Source organism: Pleurodeles waltl, chromosome 9 (genome assembly GCF_031143425.1).
Source record: "Pleurodeles waltl isolate 20211129_DDA chromosome 9, aPleWal1.hap1.20221129, whole genome shotgun sequence".
In the NCBI taxonomy this organism is placed as follows: Eukaryota; Metazoa; Chordata; class Amphibia; order Caudata; family Salamandridae; genus Pleurodeles; species Pleurodeles waltl.
In genome coordinates this window covers 266751237-266768268 of record NC_090448.1, presented here as the reverse complement: position 1 = coordinate 266768268, position 17032 = coordinate 266751237, and the positions used below count along the sequence as shown (strand labels likewise).

The 17032-nt window shown below is 44.9% G+C and overlaps 1 protein-coding gene across 1 annotated transcript in view; it reads left to right on the top strand.

Annotated features, from left to right (window-relative positions):
• Window positions 1-17032, top strand: part of IARS1 (isoleucyl-tRNA synthetase 1) — a 703557-nt gene that overhangs the window by 563323 nt on the left and 123202 nt on the right. Inside the window, exons 29-30 of the mRNA XM_069206674.1 lie at window positions 10562-10738; window positions 13703-13823. Coding sequence (XP_069062775.1) covers window positions 10562-10738; window positions 13703-13823 — 298 coding nt within the window. The remainder of the gene's footprint in view (window positions 1-10561; window positions 10739-13702; window positions 13824-17032) is intronic.

Genomic DNA, 17032 nt, shown 5'->3' with positions numbered 1-17032 from the left:
CCACTGACATCTCCCTTCTCCTGTTCAGCTGCTTGCTGCCTCAGGCCTTCAAGAGTGGGACAAGTCTTTTGTCCCTGGCACAGCTGTTCCCTTGAGGGTCACACTGGGCCCAAGAGCTCTACCTGATAAGGCTCCAGCTCCAAGTACTGAGTTCCCTCAGGGGATAGGACATCTTCCTGGTAAGAGAGGTCCTGTTTCTTTTGCTGTGTAGAAGCTGGTCCCTCAGTCTTCTTACTTTTTCTCTTGGAAGTTTGGACCATTATTCCAGACTCCAACACTTCTTTTTCACCCTGTGCTCTGCTTTGTCCTCTTGTCTTAACACATACCAGTTCAGGGATACCCAGCATGGCTGCATGGCTCTTGAGCTCTACCTCAGCCCATGCTTAGGACTCCAGATCATTCCCTAGCAGACATTCTACTTGAATTGCGGAGGAGACTACCACCTGTTTCAGGCCAGTGAGCCCTCCCCATTCTAAAGTTACCATTGCCATGGGATGGACTTTAGTTTAATTGTCAGCATTAGTGACTGGATATGTGTAAGGAAATGCCTCCTTGGCATGGTTACCCCCTAACTTTTTGCTTTTTGTTGATGCTAGCTATAATTGAAAGTGTGCTGGGACCCTGCTGACCAGGCCCCAGCACCAGTGTTCTTTCCCTAAAACTGTACCTTTGTTCCCACAATTGGCACAGCCCTGGCACACAAGTCCTCTATAAATGGTACCCCTGGTACCAAGGACCCTGATGCCAGGGAAGGTCTCTAAGGCCTGCAGCATGTATTATGCCACCCTGGGGACTCCTCACTCAGCACATGCACACTGCCTCACAGCTTGTGTGTGCTGGTGGGGAGAAAATGACTAAGTTGACATGGCACGCCCCTCAGAATGCCATGCCCACCTCACACTGCCTGTGGCATGGGTAAGTCACCCCTCTAGCAGGACTTACAGCCCTAAGGCAGGGTGCACTATACCACAGGTGAGGGCATATGTGCATGAGCAATATGCCAATATGCCCCTACAGTGTCTAAGTCCATTCTTAGACTTTGTAAGTGCAGTGTGGCCATATTAAGTATATGGTCTGGGAGTTTGTCATTACAAACTCCACAGTTCCATAATGGCTATACTGAATACTGGGAAGTTTGATATCAAACTTCTCAGCACAATAAATCCGCACTGATGCCAGTGTGGGATTTATTGAGAAATGCACACAGAGGGCATCTTAGAGATGCCACCTGCATGCCAGCCCAACTGCTAGTGCTTGGCTGACCAGTTTCTGCCAGCCTGCCACTTCCAGACTAGTTTCTGGCCACATGGGGTGAGTGCCTTTGTGCACTCTGTGTCCCCTGCCGGAACTGTAACACCTGCCGGTGAGCCTCAAAGGCTCAATCCTGGTGTTACAATGCCCTAGGGCACTACAGCTAGTGGAGCTGTCAGCCGCCCTGGACACAGCCTCCACTTTTGGCAGCAAGTCTGGAGGAGATAATGAGAAAAACAAAGAGGAGTCACCCTCCAGTCAGGACAGCCCCTACGTTGTTCAGAGCTGAGGTGACCCCTTCCTTAGAAAATCCTCCATCTTGCTTTGGAGGATTTAGCCCAATAAGAAAAGGGATGTCCCCCTCGCTCCAAAGTGAGGAGGCACAAGGAGGGTGTAGCCACCCTCAGGGACTGTAGCCATTGGCTACTGCTCTCCAGTCCTAAACACACCCCTAAGTCGGTATTTAGGAGCCACCCTGAACCCAGGAAAACAGATTCCTGACAACCTGAACAAGAAGGTCTGCTGACCTGAAAACCCCTCAGAGAAGGAGGAGACAACAACTGCTTTGGCCCCAACCCTACCGGCCTGTCTCCATATTCAAAGAACCTGCAACAACGGCACATCCAGCGGGGCCAGCGACCTCTGCCGACTCAGAGGACTGCCCTGCAAACCCAAAGGACCAAGAAACTCCTGTGGACAGCGGCTCTGTCCAAAGCAACAAGAAGAAGCCATCTTTAAAGGGACTCTCACCTCACTCCTGAAGCGTGAGTCCCCAGCACTCTGCACCCAACGACCCCGGCCCGTATCCAGAAAAACCAACACTGCAGCGAGGACCCCCAGACAACTCCCACGGCGTGTCCACCCTGAGACGACCTCCCTGCACCCCCACGGTGACGCCTACAGAGAGAATCAGCCTACAGAGAGAATCAAGAGGCTCCCTGCTGAACGTGACTGCCCGGTTACAAAGAACCCAATGCCTGGAAGAAGCACTGCACTCCCAGGCCTGAGAGGAACCAACTACTGGTTCAGGAGTGACCAGCAGGCGGCCCTCATCTTTGCCCAGTCAGTGGCTGGCCGAGAAGCCCCCGTGCCCTGCCTGCATCACAGAGTGATCCCTGGGTCCCTCCGTTGACATCAACGTAAAACCCAACACCTTCTTTGCACACTGCACCCGGCTGCCCCTGTGCCGCTGAGGGCGTATGTTGTGTGCCTGTTTGGGACCCCACAGTGCTCTATAAAAGCCCCCTGGTCTGCTCCCCAAGTCGCAGGTACTTACCTGCTAGCAGACTGGAACCGGAGCACCCCTAGTCTCCATAGGCACTTATGCAATTTTTGCCCCTCTTTGATCTCTGCACCTGACCGGCCCTGTGTTGCTGGTGCTGGGTGTTTGGTGTTGACTTGAAGCCCCAACGGTGGGCTGCCTATGCCCCGGAGACAGAACTTGTACGTGCTTTACTTACCTGACAAACTAACCTTTACTTACCTCCCCCAGGAACTGTTGAATTTTGCAGTATCCACTTTTAAAATAGCTTATTGCCATGTTATGCTAAACTGTGTACATTACTGTTTTACTTCAAAGTTTTATATTTACCTATGCCAAGTACCTTACAATTTATGTATTTACTTGAATTCTGAATCTTTTGGTTCTAAAATAAATTAGGAAAATAATATTTTTCTTTATAAAAACCTATTGGCCTGGAGTTAAGTCTTTGAGTGTGTGTTCCTCATTTATTGCCTGTGTGTACAACTAATGCTTAACACTACCCTCTGATAAGCCTACTGCTCGACCACACTACCCCAAATAGAGCATTAGTATTATCTAATTTTGCCACGATCAACCTCTAAGGGGAACCCATGGACTCTGTGCACACTCTCTCACTTTGAGATAGTATACACAGAGCCAGCTTCCTACAAGCGTCGATGGGCTCCACGTCCATCATCGGTGCCGACTGTGCGAGATATGACATTGAGCCCTCTATAGGGGCCACCCCAGCGGGCTGACATCAGTTCTTTTCTTTCGGCAGCAGTCTAGCACTGATCGGAAGAAGAGCTACCCCTCAGTTGTTCTTTGACTGTTAATTTTCGACTTTTTTGTCAAAGATTTTTTGAGTGTCTACACTCCTGGTGCATTGAGAATTTCTTTGTGTAAGACCGGGTTCAAGGCATGCGGATCCTGTCATTGGGCGATGTCTGTAATGGAACTTGTGTGCTTGTGGTGCCTGCAGCGCGACCACGACACAGTCACTCTCTGAGTGCCGGGCCATGAATCCAAAAACTTTGAGGGAGCATTCCCTAAAGCTCCTTGCAGCTTGGCACTTGGCTTCATGTAGGTCCCAATCTCAGTTGAGAGGAAGGTCCCGAGATTGGATGCAGAGTCCTCCCTCATCGTCGTCCCACTCCAGGTCCTTGGGACGATTGAGTAAGTTGAGGCACAAGAAGTTGAAGAAGAACAAACGTTCGTCTATTTCACCCCACCTGTCTGCCAACGAGTCGGGAAAAAATAAGCATTGTCGTTCTACGCCTCCGTCCTCTGGGTCGGCTCCGTGCCTCCCAGAGTTTCCGGGAGCCATAGCGACCCCTCCCCAAATGAGAGAGTTTTATGAGGCCTGCCCCTCATTTTTGGGTGGTCTGACCCCACTGGAGAACCCTTGGGCCCCTCTGGTTTGGAGGGGCCCCCTTGGGTTCTATGCCGGCGGCTTCGACCTCAGCTCCATGGGGACACTCATGAATCGGTTCCTGGATCCAAACCGTCATTGGTCGTTCCACCTCTACATTCCCTGATGCCGGTCCTGATATTGAGCTCCCAACGCCGCCAGTGCCCCCAGGCAGTGTCACCCCATCCTCATTGCCGACTTAGACACAGAGCCGGAGACTTTGACAGGGGCCTTGCCCCCATGTTGGATCCTGACCATTATTGTTATGGGTTGGCGTATGGTGAGGAAGGGAGGGGTCGCTAGACCTTTGTAGAATACCAGATACAAGACCCTATGGACAGGCGTACGGACCTGGGTAAAGCCAGTGATCTGGATACTTCCCCTGACACGCTTTCTCCCTCTACCGTGACTATGGAGGCTGGAGCGTCCTATTCCATGGGGGTGTGAAGAGTGGCCAAGGTCCCGGACCTCGAGCCAGGACTAACCTCCTGTTGGAAAACACCCTTTTGGTTATGGTTAGCCCCCACTTTTTGCCTGCTATCTGATGTGATTTAGACAGAAAGTGCACTGGGTTTCTGCTAACTAGGTCTCGAGTGCCAGAGTACAGTATTTTAGGAAGCAATCTCTGTATATACTATATCAAAGGGTGATATGGTCTGCACAGTGTCCAGGGGTTCCCCAGAGGCTTAACAGAGGCTAGAGTAGATAATAATATTGCTCTCTTTTGTGGTAGTGTGTTTGAGCAGTTAGGCTTATCAGACGGTAGTGTAAAGCATTTGTTGGACACTCACAGAAAATAGCGCACTCAATGACTTAACTCCAGACCAATGGTTTTTATATAGCAAAATTATATTTTCTTAATTTATTTTTAGAACCACAAGATTCAAGCTGCAGGTAAGTACCTTAAAAGTTTCGTATTTCACACAGATATCAACAGTACTTTGAAATAGGTAAGTAATAAAGTTTTTGAATTATTGGCAATACTCTGTATTAAAAGTGGATATAGTACAAATTTCAAAACAGTTCTGCGGGGGAAGGGTAGAAATGTTAGGTCGGTTTACAGGTAAGTACAACACTTACAGTTTCAGTCTCCGGGTTTTAGGAAGTCTACCGGTTGAGATTCAAGCTAACCCGAAACATCCACCACCAGCAACACGGTGCCGGCCGGGTGCAGAGGTCAAAGTTGAGCAAATTTAACGTGAGCTCCTATGCAGACAGGGATACTTGGAATCAGGCCTGCCTGCTGGTAAGTACCTGCGGCTCAGACGGACCGGGGGGGGGGGGATTAGAAGGGCACTGGAGGGGCCACAAGTAGGCACCAAACACACACCCTCAGCGGCATGGGGGTGGCCGGGTGCATTGTGCAAACAAGGGCGTTGGGTTTCCAATGCTGGTCTATGAGGCGACCCCTGGGTCACTCAGAGGCAGCAGGTGGGTCCAGAGGTGTGTCTAGGGCACACAAACGGTTGGACAGGGAGGCGGGACCGCCTGCTGAACTTTGAGGCTGTGGGTGCAGTGTGTTCTTAGGTGTCTGATATCTTCGTCCAGAGCTTCGCAGTCAGGGGGGTCCTTGGGATTCCCTCTGCAGCTGTCGTCGTGGATGGGTGGAGAGGTCAAGCCATGCAGGGCACTTGCTAGCAATCGCTTGGGGACCCTCTGTTGCTGGATGGGACCACCTGGACATGGGCTGTGGGTGTCAGGTGCACAGGGGTCAAGACTTGCGCATCCAGAGTGAGGTCGGAGTCCTTCCTTGTAAGTTTCTTTAGACAGAGCCGCTGTCCTCTGGAGCTCCTGGTCCTTTTGTGTGCAGGGCAGTCCTCTGGAGTTGGCAGAGGTCGCTGGGCTAGTTGATGCGTCACTGGTCGTTTTGCAGGTTCTTTGAAGCAGGAGACAGGCCGGTAGGGCTGGGGCCAAAGCGTTTGTCGTCTTCCTTCTTCTCTGCTGGGGGATTCAGCTTAGCAGTCCTTCTTCTTGTAGGTCTCTAGGAGTCAGGTGAGCTCGGTTCAGGGAGGCCCTTGAATCCTAGATTTAGGGTTATGTTAGGGGTCAGAGGGCAGTAGCCAATGGCTGCTTTCCCTGAGGGTGGTTATACCCTCCTTGTGCCCACTCCCTTTTGGGGAGAGGGGCACATTCCTATCCCTATTGGGCCCTCTCCTCCAAACGAAGATGGAGGATTCTGCAGGGAGGGGGGTCACCTCAGCCCTAAACACCTTAGGGTGGTCCTGGCTGGGGTAATCACTCCTCCCTGTTTTCCCTAATTTTCCCGCCAGACTTGCTGCCAAAAGTGGGCCTTTATACGGGGTAGGCTTCTCCACTAACAGGAGTGCACTGGGCACCGAACCTGAAGCTGGAGTCTTTGAGGCTCACCGCCAGCTGTTACAGTTCCTGTAGGAGGGGGGAGGTGTCAAGCACCTCCACCCAAGGCAGGCTTTGTATCTGGCCACAGAGTGCACAAAGGCACTCACTCCATGTGGTCAGAAACTTGTCTGAAAGTGTCAGGCTGGCATAGACCGGTCAGTCCTACACTAGCAGTTTGGCTCACATACAGGGGGTATCTCTAAGATGCCCTCTGTGTGCATTTTTCAGTAAATCCCACACTGGTATCAGTGTGGGTTTATTGTGCTGAGAAGTTTGATACCAAAGTTCCCAGTATTCAGTGAAACCATTATGGAGCTGTGAAGTTCGTGATGACAAACTCCCAGACAATATACTCAATATGGCTACACTGCACTTATAATGTCCAAGAATGGACTTAGCCTCTGTAGGGGCATATTGCTCATGCAGCTGTGCCCTCACTTGTGGTATAGTGCACCCTGCCTTAGGGCTGTAAGGCCTGCTAGAGGGGTGACTTAACTATTCCACAGACAGTTGCAAGGCAGTGTGCATCTGCTGAGTGAGGGGTTGCCTAGGGTGGCTTGATACATGCTGCAGTTCTTAGAGGCCTCCCTGGCCACAGGGCCCTTTGTACCATGGGTACCTTTTACAAAGGACTCAACTGTGTGCCAGGGCTGTGCAAATTGTGGAAACAAAGGTACAGATTTAGGGAAAACACTGGTGCTGGGGCCTGATTAGCAGGGTCCCAGCACACTATCAATCAAAGTTGGCATGAACACTAGGCAAAATGTGGGGGGTAACCATGCCAACACTGGCACTTTCCCACAGTATTGCTAAGCAAAAAGATTCCGAATTCGAAGCTGATGCCAAAGAATTCAAAGGCAAGGAATCTACAGCTAGATAGTCTCTACCAGATAATGCGTTACCAAAGGTAAGTAACTTGTTCCTTTGTCCCCCCACATCCCTCTAAGAAAGAGGAGCGACTCCATCAACTGGACCCAAAAAGAGCATTTCTGTTCTGCCTTGACAGCACAAAAGTGTTCCGGGTGGATGTCCAACTCTTTGTGGGGGACATGGGAACAAAGAAATGGACAGTGCAGAAGCAAACCATTTCATGCTGGGTCATTCTCTGCATAAAAATCTGCTACATTCTCCCCAAAAAGCAGCCTCCTTAGGGCGTTAGGGCTCAATCTACCAGTGGCAAAGCTGTTACCACTGCGTTAGCAAGAGGTGTACCAGTCCTCAACATCTGCCAGGCTGCAACATCGGCGTCTCTGCTATGTTTATCAACACACTACTGTCTGGACAGTCAGGTCCGCAGAGACGGCCTTTTTGCCCGTTTGGTCCTGCAAGACTTTGTAGTCTAAATTGAATTGGTCAGCATCCCACCGTCAAAAGGTTATGGCTTGGGTATCTATTCTAATGTATGGAATCTGCAGCTACAAGTCGCTAACAAATGAACAAGTTACTCATCTGTGGTAATGCAGTGTCTTGTAGCTGCAGATTCCTTACACCCACCTGTGCCTCCCCACTCTGTGGACTCATTTATTAGGGTTACGGATTAACCCTTTCACGCCCCTAGTTTTTCACACAGACAGAACTGTTGGTTCGTCCATGGCACTGCGCTTCTGGTGTGGAAGTTTGTGGAAAAGTACTTATCTACACGTTCCTGCGTGGTACCTTGATAGGTGACCGTGACGTCTCAGACGGATCCAGTGACACTGCCATGTGGATCCTAACACCACCACCTAATGGTGCCGCAGGGCTGTTGATCAGCAAAAGCTCAGGATTCCAAGCTAACACCTCAAAATTCTAAGGTAAAGAATCTGCTGCTGGGGTCTTTACCAGATAATGCGTTACCAAAGGTAAGTAACTTGTTTGACAGTGAACCGGGGTGACTCCTATATAGGACCTGAGACGACATATCTGATGCCGACGACAAACGCCGAGCCGATTGACGCCACCTAACGGTGTGCTGGGGTACTGCTCGTAAACAATTTCCAGATTCAGACTGACGCCTGGGTGAGATTCTAAGGTAAGGAATCTGCAACTAGATATTGTCTCTACCAGATAAGGTGTTACTGAAGGTAAGTAACTTGCCTGTTAAGAAGCAATGCCTTCCATCGCTGGTTTTGTACATCTTAAAGCTAAACATCTCTTCTATTTCAACATGTTTAGCTCATTGTTGTCCGAACAATGCAATCATTTAATCCACTTTGAAGAAACTGAAAGCAGATTCTCAACTCTTGTTATGCTTCTGTCCTATTTCAAATCTACTGTGGCCTTTCAGAATCTCAGAAGAAAAAGTAACGACAATTAAAAGGCCCCCTTCCGTACACCAGTAACTTTAGCGATCAGCATTCTGGGTTCCGATTAAAGAATGGAACTGAAAAAACCCTAGCCAATATAAAAGAAGAACTCCTCACTAACCTGAATAAAGGCAAGCAAGTCAGCCTGATTCAACTTGATCTCTTAGCAGCTTGAGATTCAGTGGATCACACTAGTCTTTGCTAAAGACTTAAAGGAGACTGTAGTTAACATTTTCACCTGGAAATGCATCCACTTTTTCTAGTCAAGTGGTGCATGGTAACTCTTTGTTTTTTACATCACACACCATGAAGTGCTGCATGTGATTTTGTTCTTCTCTTTCTCCTTTACTGCTCAATATTTATATGCCTACATTAATACAAGCCTTCATGAATTACCAGCTCCATGTCCAAAAGAAAACAGATGTCTCCTAAATTCTCACCACATTAGAGTATGACATTGTGTATTCCGTCATTGATTACCAAATATCTTAAGCATAAACAGCATAGGCTGAAAAAAAGCTGCATCTTCTTTAATAAAACCAAAACTGGAATCTTACGGGAAGTGTGACCACTCTGTCTGCCCATTCAGATGGCCTACCGTTCTTGTAATGACTCTGAACGCCCTTAGGAAGTCCAAAACCTTGTGATCTCCATTTTCATGGGTCTAACCTTTTCCCTTCAGATACAAGCAGTAGTAAAATGTGTCACCACCTTTGCATCTTGCAGAAAGTCTTTCCTCTTCTCCAAACCCAAATTTGAGAGAAGGTTCCCTGTGCCTGTAATAGCACTGTCATGGACACTGCTTTCCCAAAGAAATTTACCCGGGCTATAGTGATTGCAAAGTTGGGCTGCTATACTTTGTTTCAATCACAGGACATATGACCACATGAAACAGACATTAAAAGTAGTGTACTGGGTCGCTGTGTCCAGAACGAAATTAAATATTTTTTGCACCCCCTTGCAAAGTCTTCTGGGCAAAGGCTTGTGGTGCTTTTAAATAAAAGAAAAATACAACTGAACCCTTAGTACACTCCAGACAGAGATCAGCAAACTCCAACCAGATCCTGCCAAACAGGATTCCAATAAATGAAATATGGAGGAAGTCTGGAATAAGCAATCGTTGAAACAGTCTCATCCACAGCCTCAGTACAGAACCGAACCATCTTAATTTTTTGAAAACAGAACTGTTCAGGATGGCTTTTCAACTAAGCTCTCTGATAAAGGGTTGTGTCTAAAGAAGTCCGGTTTTCGATTCTGCACATTCAGTTAATTAGACTAATTACCCTGCTCAATGCCTATTTCACATACTGCCCAAACTCTTCAAGTGACCAGAACGTGACAATGTTGAGATTAATAAAACTCTTTAAATACATAAATAAAACAATAAACATAGGCAAAAGTTGAAATTGAGTAGCCCAAAATTATTTTCCACCTCAAAAATGCTCACTGAAATTTAAATCATTGCTAACTAGTGAGCCCAAATAAGTTTGACCCATCCCCCAAGGATATTTTTTTCACTGTTCACATTTATGTTCTTACAATGACATTACAGAGTTAAAACACAGTAATGTTACTTTTACCCTTTTAGCAGTGCATTTTTCCAAGTTGCTTTACCAAAACACTGTTTGTGTTCAAGAACACTTGTGCAGATTGAATTCCCGTATATCCCCTCATTCTCCCCAGTAACTGAGACCAGAGTTTGAAAATCTCTCCTTCGTTACAGAAAAGTCAATATGTAGTCAGAGTAGTGCATGTTAGTATCTGTCAGCACTTTTATGCTTGTGTCTTTGCTTACAGGTTCATATGGGAACTTACCACTATAGACATTTGTGGGTGTTGTGGTGTTTTTTTCAGATATGGGTCTCCATTTTCGCTGTATTCTACCACAAAGTTATAACAGTAAAGAGTTGAAAGCCACATACAATCTTTGAGATGGATCACTGTAACATGTTTTCTTCTCTCATTTCACTGTGCAATATTACGTAACCTTTCTGCTGATTTATTTACTTCCAGGGCAATCTGGTTCCTACAGATGAGATTTCCGTATATTACAGATGCCAGTCTGATGGAGATTATTTAGATTCTGTTATCAAGGGTCACACGGATTTCATTCTTGCAACTATCAAATCCCCTCTGAAGTCTTATCCAGTGCCGAGCTCCTCCAGTGTGATCATACAGGAGAAGACCCAAGTAAGAGGAAAAACTTCTCAAGGCCAATCGTTCTTGTTTTAAGCGTTTATCCTACTTGTTCTTGCTTTAAACTGACAAACTATACTCTCTCAGCATAGGTGACATGCATATCATAGCAAGGGGGCTACGAAATGTTGTAAAAAGGTGTGCAAGTTAATGAAGGTATTCTTTTTAAATCCCTTCTGTCCGCCACACTGCAAGAATGGATTTTCTAATGCAGTGGTTTTGGAATAAGGTTACTAAAATCCGAACAATGATAGAGGTTTGTTTTCCGTTTCAAAGATGTGTTTTGTATTTAGTTATGTTTGTTTTGAACTTGCTTGTAAATTGAGACAAAATTAGCAAATAAAAACCTATTTTGTATATTGGGCATGTAGAAATAGCAAAATATGATATCTAACTTACTGTATTGTTTAGAACTGTTGGCACAGGAGCAGAAGTGAATGTGATACCATGGTAGGAACAACTTCACACCTTACATTTGCTTTTTATGGATTTGTTATAAATGTAATTTTTTTTTAATATACCCTATTGATTACTTTTTCTCATCTATTTATGTGACCCGAATTATAATTTCAAAAATAACAAGTGATAGACGGAATGCTGAACAATGTCAAGCATTCACCCCCAGGCCAGAGATCTGGGCCTAAATCCATTGTTTTTTTTGCTACCCATGCCCTTCCAGTTTGGACCCAGCCATATGCACATTAGTCTTGAACCTGCTCCCTAGCTATTAAATAACAATGTTCTGTTCCCTTCAGCTACAGCTTAGAGATCTGGGCCCTCAAAAAGCTAAAATATATGACCTTTGGAAGGTCATTCCGATGTGGACAATCTCACTGTGAGCCCCTACATGGCACAGAGAAACTCACAAAAATAGAAAAAAGTTAATTGCTTGTGTGACCTGAGTGTGTGGACCAATCTGTGGCTCCCAATCTGTGTATAAAACAAGTCATAAAGGCTGTCCTAATATGTGCCGACAACTAAGACCCAGGTTTGAAAAGTTTTTCTATGGCAGCCATTCACTGCAGAATCCTGATCTAGAAATATCCACCTCTGCCACACCTTTTCCTGCAATATATTTATATTTTACTTTTTTGCAGTTCTGCTGTGCAACTGCCCAAGTGACTAGAAACGAACCACTTGGCTTGCTTCTCTCCAAGTGTAAGGCAAGGCCCAAGTGTAAGGCAAGGCCCATGGAGGTGTCACCAGGATTCATAAATACCATTCTTTTTCACACTTGCCACTGACTTGGCATAGAGTTTGCCACTAACCCACAGCCATGTGATGTAGTCCAAGCATCACCGAATCCAAATTTGTGGATGCTGCTTTAGAGTAATTTATGACTCCACCTTTGCGTTCCTCCTAGTGTAGCCTTTGACAACAACACTTTTGTGAAACCATGACGTATGCTGCATTACACTGCCCACAGATGCTGGTTTTGGAGCCAGCTAAAAGTCCGCTTTTTGTGCCTTCTAAGACAGAATCTGGACTTCATTATATCTATAACGAGACAATGAATGAGAAAATAAATGTAGCATACTGACCTCTTTCATAAGATTTTAACAGATTCTGTTATGTTCCCAGATGCAAGAAGTTTGATAGCACCAATAAACTATCTTTGACTGATCTTGTCAGCATTCACCAAGGTGGTGATGAAAAGCGGCTGATGCCCTCGATCGAAATGTACAGACCAATGAGACTAGAATAAAAAGGGAAACCGAAATCCTGAAGCATATTTCCACTGGTTCTGGCCACTTCTTCTATATAATTAAGCTTTTCTTGAGTCTTACTTTGAGATATTGGGTCGCCTTTCAAGGTTGGTTTTAAACAAACTCTTGTCAAATAAACACTGAACTTTTTGGATCTGGATTTCTTGAAAACACATTCGATTCAGAGGTGCCCTCCTGCAAAAGCCACGATCTGATGAGTTCAAAATCACATTTAATATTATGAAACATCACAGAGCATCTTTGAACAAATAACTTCTTTACAGTGCTGCCACAGGACTGGCCTATATAGTAGCTATATTGGACAAGTACATTGACCCAGATGTAGTCCTTGATGGGTTTCTTCTTCTTTGTTGACCTCCCAAAAAAGCAAAACCTACTTCTCCCACAGTAGGTGGGTAGAGCAAAACAGCAGGCAGAATATGGCAGTGTTGTCATGGCTGACTGGATGAACTGATGCACGGATTCAGTTCAGCAGACTAATTGTCTTCTCTCACGAGTCAGGCAACCTCTTCATAATTCGATTACTACAGTCAGAGGGCCTTAGCATGGTTTGGGGAAAAAACTGTGCTCCATTGGAGCCCTGTTTAGGTCTTGCCTGACATTATTATCTCTAATTTTGGGATAATTTATTTGCGTATGTGTCGATTTGTTCCTAGTAATGGTCTTATAATTCAGCATAGTGGCCTTTATACAGATCTTGACCCACAAAGAGCATCAATGACAGTCAACTGAGTATATGATAAGATTTTGGTAAACAGTGGGCATCACTGAGTTTATCATCTTCAAAAGTGACAGACAGCTATGCTAACTTCTGTATTTATATATTAAGTGGGTCTTAAATCTATAGTTTTGTAGCTCAAGAGTGTGGATGAAATTAAGACATCTATGTTTTACTTTCCCAGAAGATCTCTTTATTGCAGATACATGCAGTTTGGTTATGTGAACCATTACATTACGTCATTTGTAAATGCTATGCCTCTGTTTGTATCATAATATTTCCAAACGAGAGGACAAAAACAATTGTAAAATGAACTGTCTTATTGGCGTTGACCCAAATCCAATACTGTACAATTATGTTTGCTGTTAAATCTTTAAAGAATTGAGTTTAGTGCAATTTAAATGTCTTGTTCTTTAAATACTGTCTGAATTAGTGTTTCTCAATTCTGTATGATTTGTCTAAAATGTGTTTAGGTCAAAACAATAACTTCTTTAAATTACATTCTCTTTTTAGCTGAAAGGATCAGAACTGGAAATCACGCTTGTGAAAGGTGTATCAATTTCTGAGAACTTTATCGTTGGTCCTGCTTGTTCTTATGTCAACCTCAACATTTCCATTAATGGCACTGACCAAGGTACCATGGCTTTATTGTTTGATTGGTTTATAGATGGTATTTAAATGAACGAATGTCAGGTGAAGGTGAACTAATTGCCTATTCAGGTCCCCATTAACGGGGCAAGATTTGTTGCATCTGTTGTGGGCCAGCATGTCCAAGTCGTGCTTCCTAACATCAGTTTCAAGATTGCTGTTTCTTAGAGCCAGCTTGACTGTTCATCAAGTTTATCCATGAATGCAAACATGTCTGAATACAAATCACACTCCACGCATTTCATTAAAACTGCGTATTTTGAGACAGTTATGTTACTATTTTTTTTTCCCTCAAGCAGTTCCAAAATATATTCTTGTTCTACCACATAACTTTGTCATGCAAATGATGCTCACATTTAGTCTTCCCTCTATTTAAGTAAACCTCACCACATTCTTTGACAAAGGCTTTCAGTTTCAAGGCTTGTTGAGAAATTGTCTTGTAACTTAAGTGTTTGTGGAGATTCTGTGTAGGTTAACCAACTATCTTGAAATGTAGCAGTGACGTTTACTTGGATATGCTACGGATTGCTGCCACTTGTTCTCCTGTACCACCTTTTACATCCATCTCTGAGAAGGTGAAACAGTTCAAGAGGAAGTGTAGCAGGAAGAGCTTATATCAATTGTGGCCACGCACACCGCATAAACATATTTTGTTTGTTAGTCTTTAGACTTTTGGAGCATAACAAGTATAACAACTGGGATTACCCTTGGACTAGAGGCTATGTGTCTTAGGGCTCTATGACTTGGGTGTCAGTAGTCAACCGCTTTTTTAAAGCCCACTAGCAGATTAAAGTTAGATATTTTACAAGCCACAGATCTTGTATATAATGTGTTTAAGGTTTTCTTTTTAAAACTTATGTGAGTGTTTTTGTGGTGATGAATCACTTTTTGTTTTCTCTCTTTGGTGTCTGGAGACCAGCGATTGGGGCAGTTGCAGGATGCGAAATAGGGCATGGATCGCTCGCATTGTAATCGATCACATGATTGAAAATGTTCCGTTTTAGTATATTACATTGTAGCCTATGCCACTTGCTCCTTACTGTAGATTTCCTTGGTGGTGGTTTCTTGCTTATGTCTAAAGTGTACTCCTCTGCTGGTAAGTGGTATCTTTTATTCCAGGTTGACATTAGCGATATTCTTTCATTCAAAGGCTTTTGTCCTTTCCCTAAAATAGAATTGACTGTGTCCTTTTCTCTCTTAGGAAAGTTTTTATTTTACTAATGATAGGCTTTTTATTGAGGGCCCTAGACTAGCTTCTCTAGGTGCGACTACTTTGTCCCTCTACTCTTGTAGTTTTCTAAACAAAATTGTGATACATTCTAAGTCCCAATGGTAAACAACACGTGTAGGTAATTTGGAGAAAATGTTGCTGAAGAACCAGTCTCTGCATGCCCTACTACCAACATTAACTGTTGTGCTAGGCGTTTCTTTCATTGGAATATTTTTCCGAGTGTTGTTAATTAATCTTACTCAGTGGAATTGGGGGGGGGTCCCACATTCTTCAAGGGAGGACACTGCCACTCTTTGTCCTGGATTCGCTCCGCCAGTAATGGCCAAGGTGAATTAATTCAACTCTCAAAAAAACGTCCAGTGATCAGATGCATACCAGATACAAGTAATGTTCATAATTTCCGTTGTGCATTTTCTGTGTGTTAGAAACTGATATGTTGCATGAAACAACCTCGTACTATTGTCACAGATGCAGCATAGGAATACATAAACTTGTTAAGGCCGAGCCTTAAAATGTCTGGCTAAGGCTTTTGACCCATAGAGCAGTTTTACAGGACTGCCCAAACATATTGACAATTTGGAAAGACAGCCGGGCAAAAATAACCCACATCCGTCAATTACATTACAGGTTTGAATCCAGCAGTGGCATCCCAGAATGAAATATTTTCGTTGCTAGCCCCGGGCTGTTTCATTATTTTTCCCAAGGCCTCAAAACATCTTAAAAAGTCCTAGATCCACATCAGACAGATGAGCCCACTTGATAACTTTATAGAGATCTGGGAGTGGGAAGCTCGATGATGAAGCATCCCACTACTTGTGAATAAGGAACTTATTTTTCCCATGGAAATGTCTCTATAATTAAGTAGAATGAGACATCGTTTTTAAGCCCTAACCTTTCCATTTGTGTGCATTCAAAATAGTAAGCGTGGATGATAGTACAGGTTGAGCACCTTTCTCCTTCTTTAATGTGTTAAGTGGCCAACCCCTACACTGCCATGAACAAGTTGATCTTATCCTCAACACTGTCCAGAATGTACTGAGTACTAGGTCATTGTATTCTGGCAGATAGGGTTTTGAAACGTCTCTGGTGCTCCAAACTAAAAGCTTCCCTTTGGAGGAGTTTGCATTGGACTGCTGGGGTAATGTTTGACCTGTAGTTCAAGGTTTTGTGAATCAATATCTGTGTGCATGACACGCTGCTGTCCTCAATATTGAAAGTGATGGACATTTCCCATCATTACATTTGAGCCTGAGGGGAGCATGTTGGATGGTTTATCCCCAGTCTTCCCACCACAGGTGTGACGAAAGCCATATAGATACCAGGGTTTTTCTTTTAATACAAAATGTAAATGTTGTGTGCGTCCAACCCATCCTGGCATCAGGCCCTACTATGCCCTTGACAGTCTTTCTGCTTCCCAAAGAGAGACAGAAAATCCAGTAGCCACCAGGGTGTTATGTACAAAGTGTAAATGAGGTCAGAAGTCAATCATCCTTCACCGGGTGTGCCCCCAACCTCCCCGCCCCCCCAAACCTGGTTCCAGATTTCCCCATGTGGGGGAGGGGGAGCTCGAGATCGGCTGCACCTACATCGTACAGCCAAGATAGTCTTTCTACTTCCTGGGGGTGACAGTTTTGCGAGGTTACCCCAAACGTACCCACCCTAGGAGGGCAGAAAAGCCACAGCAACACAATAGGTAGGATTATCTAAAAAGCTGAAACAGATTTGTGGAGAAGTGCCACCTAGGAATCGAGCCTCAAATTCCCACCCATCCATAATTCCCCCGACACCAACACTCCTATTAGGTACAGGCGCAGTGTTGGTTGTAGAACCGGCAACCTGGGAATCTTAAAAACCCAGGCATTTGTAAAGTGTTGAGACACTGAGAAATCCAGTGTGGTGTAGCTTAGATGGATCCTAGCAAATGTTCTTATACAGCGTGCCTTGCAATCCTCTTAATGTATGGT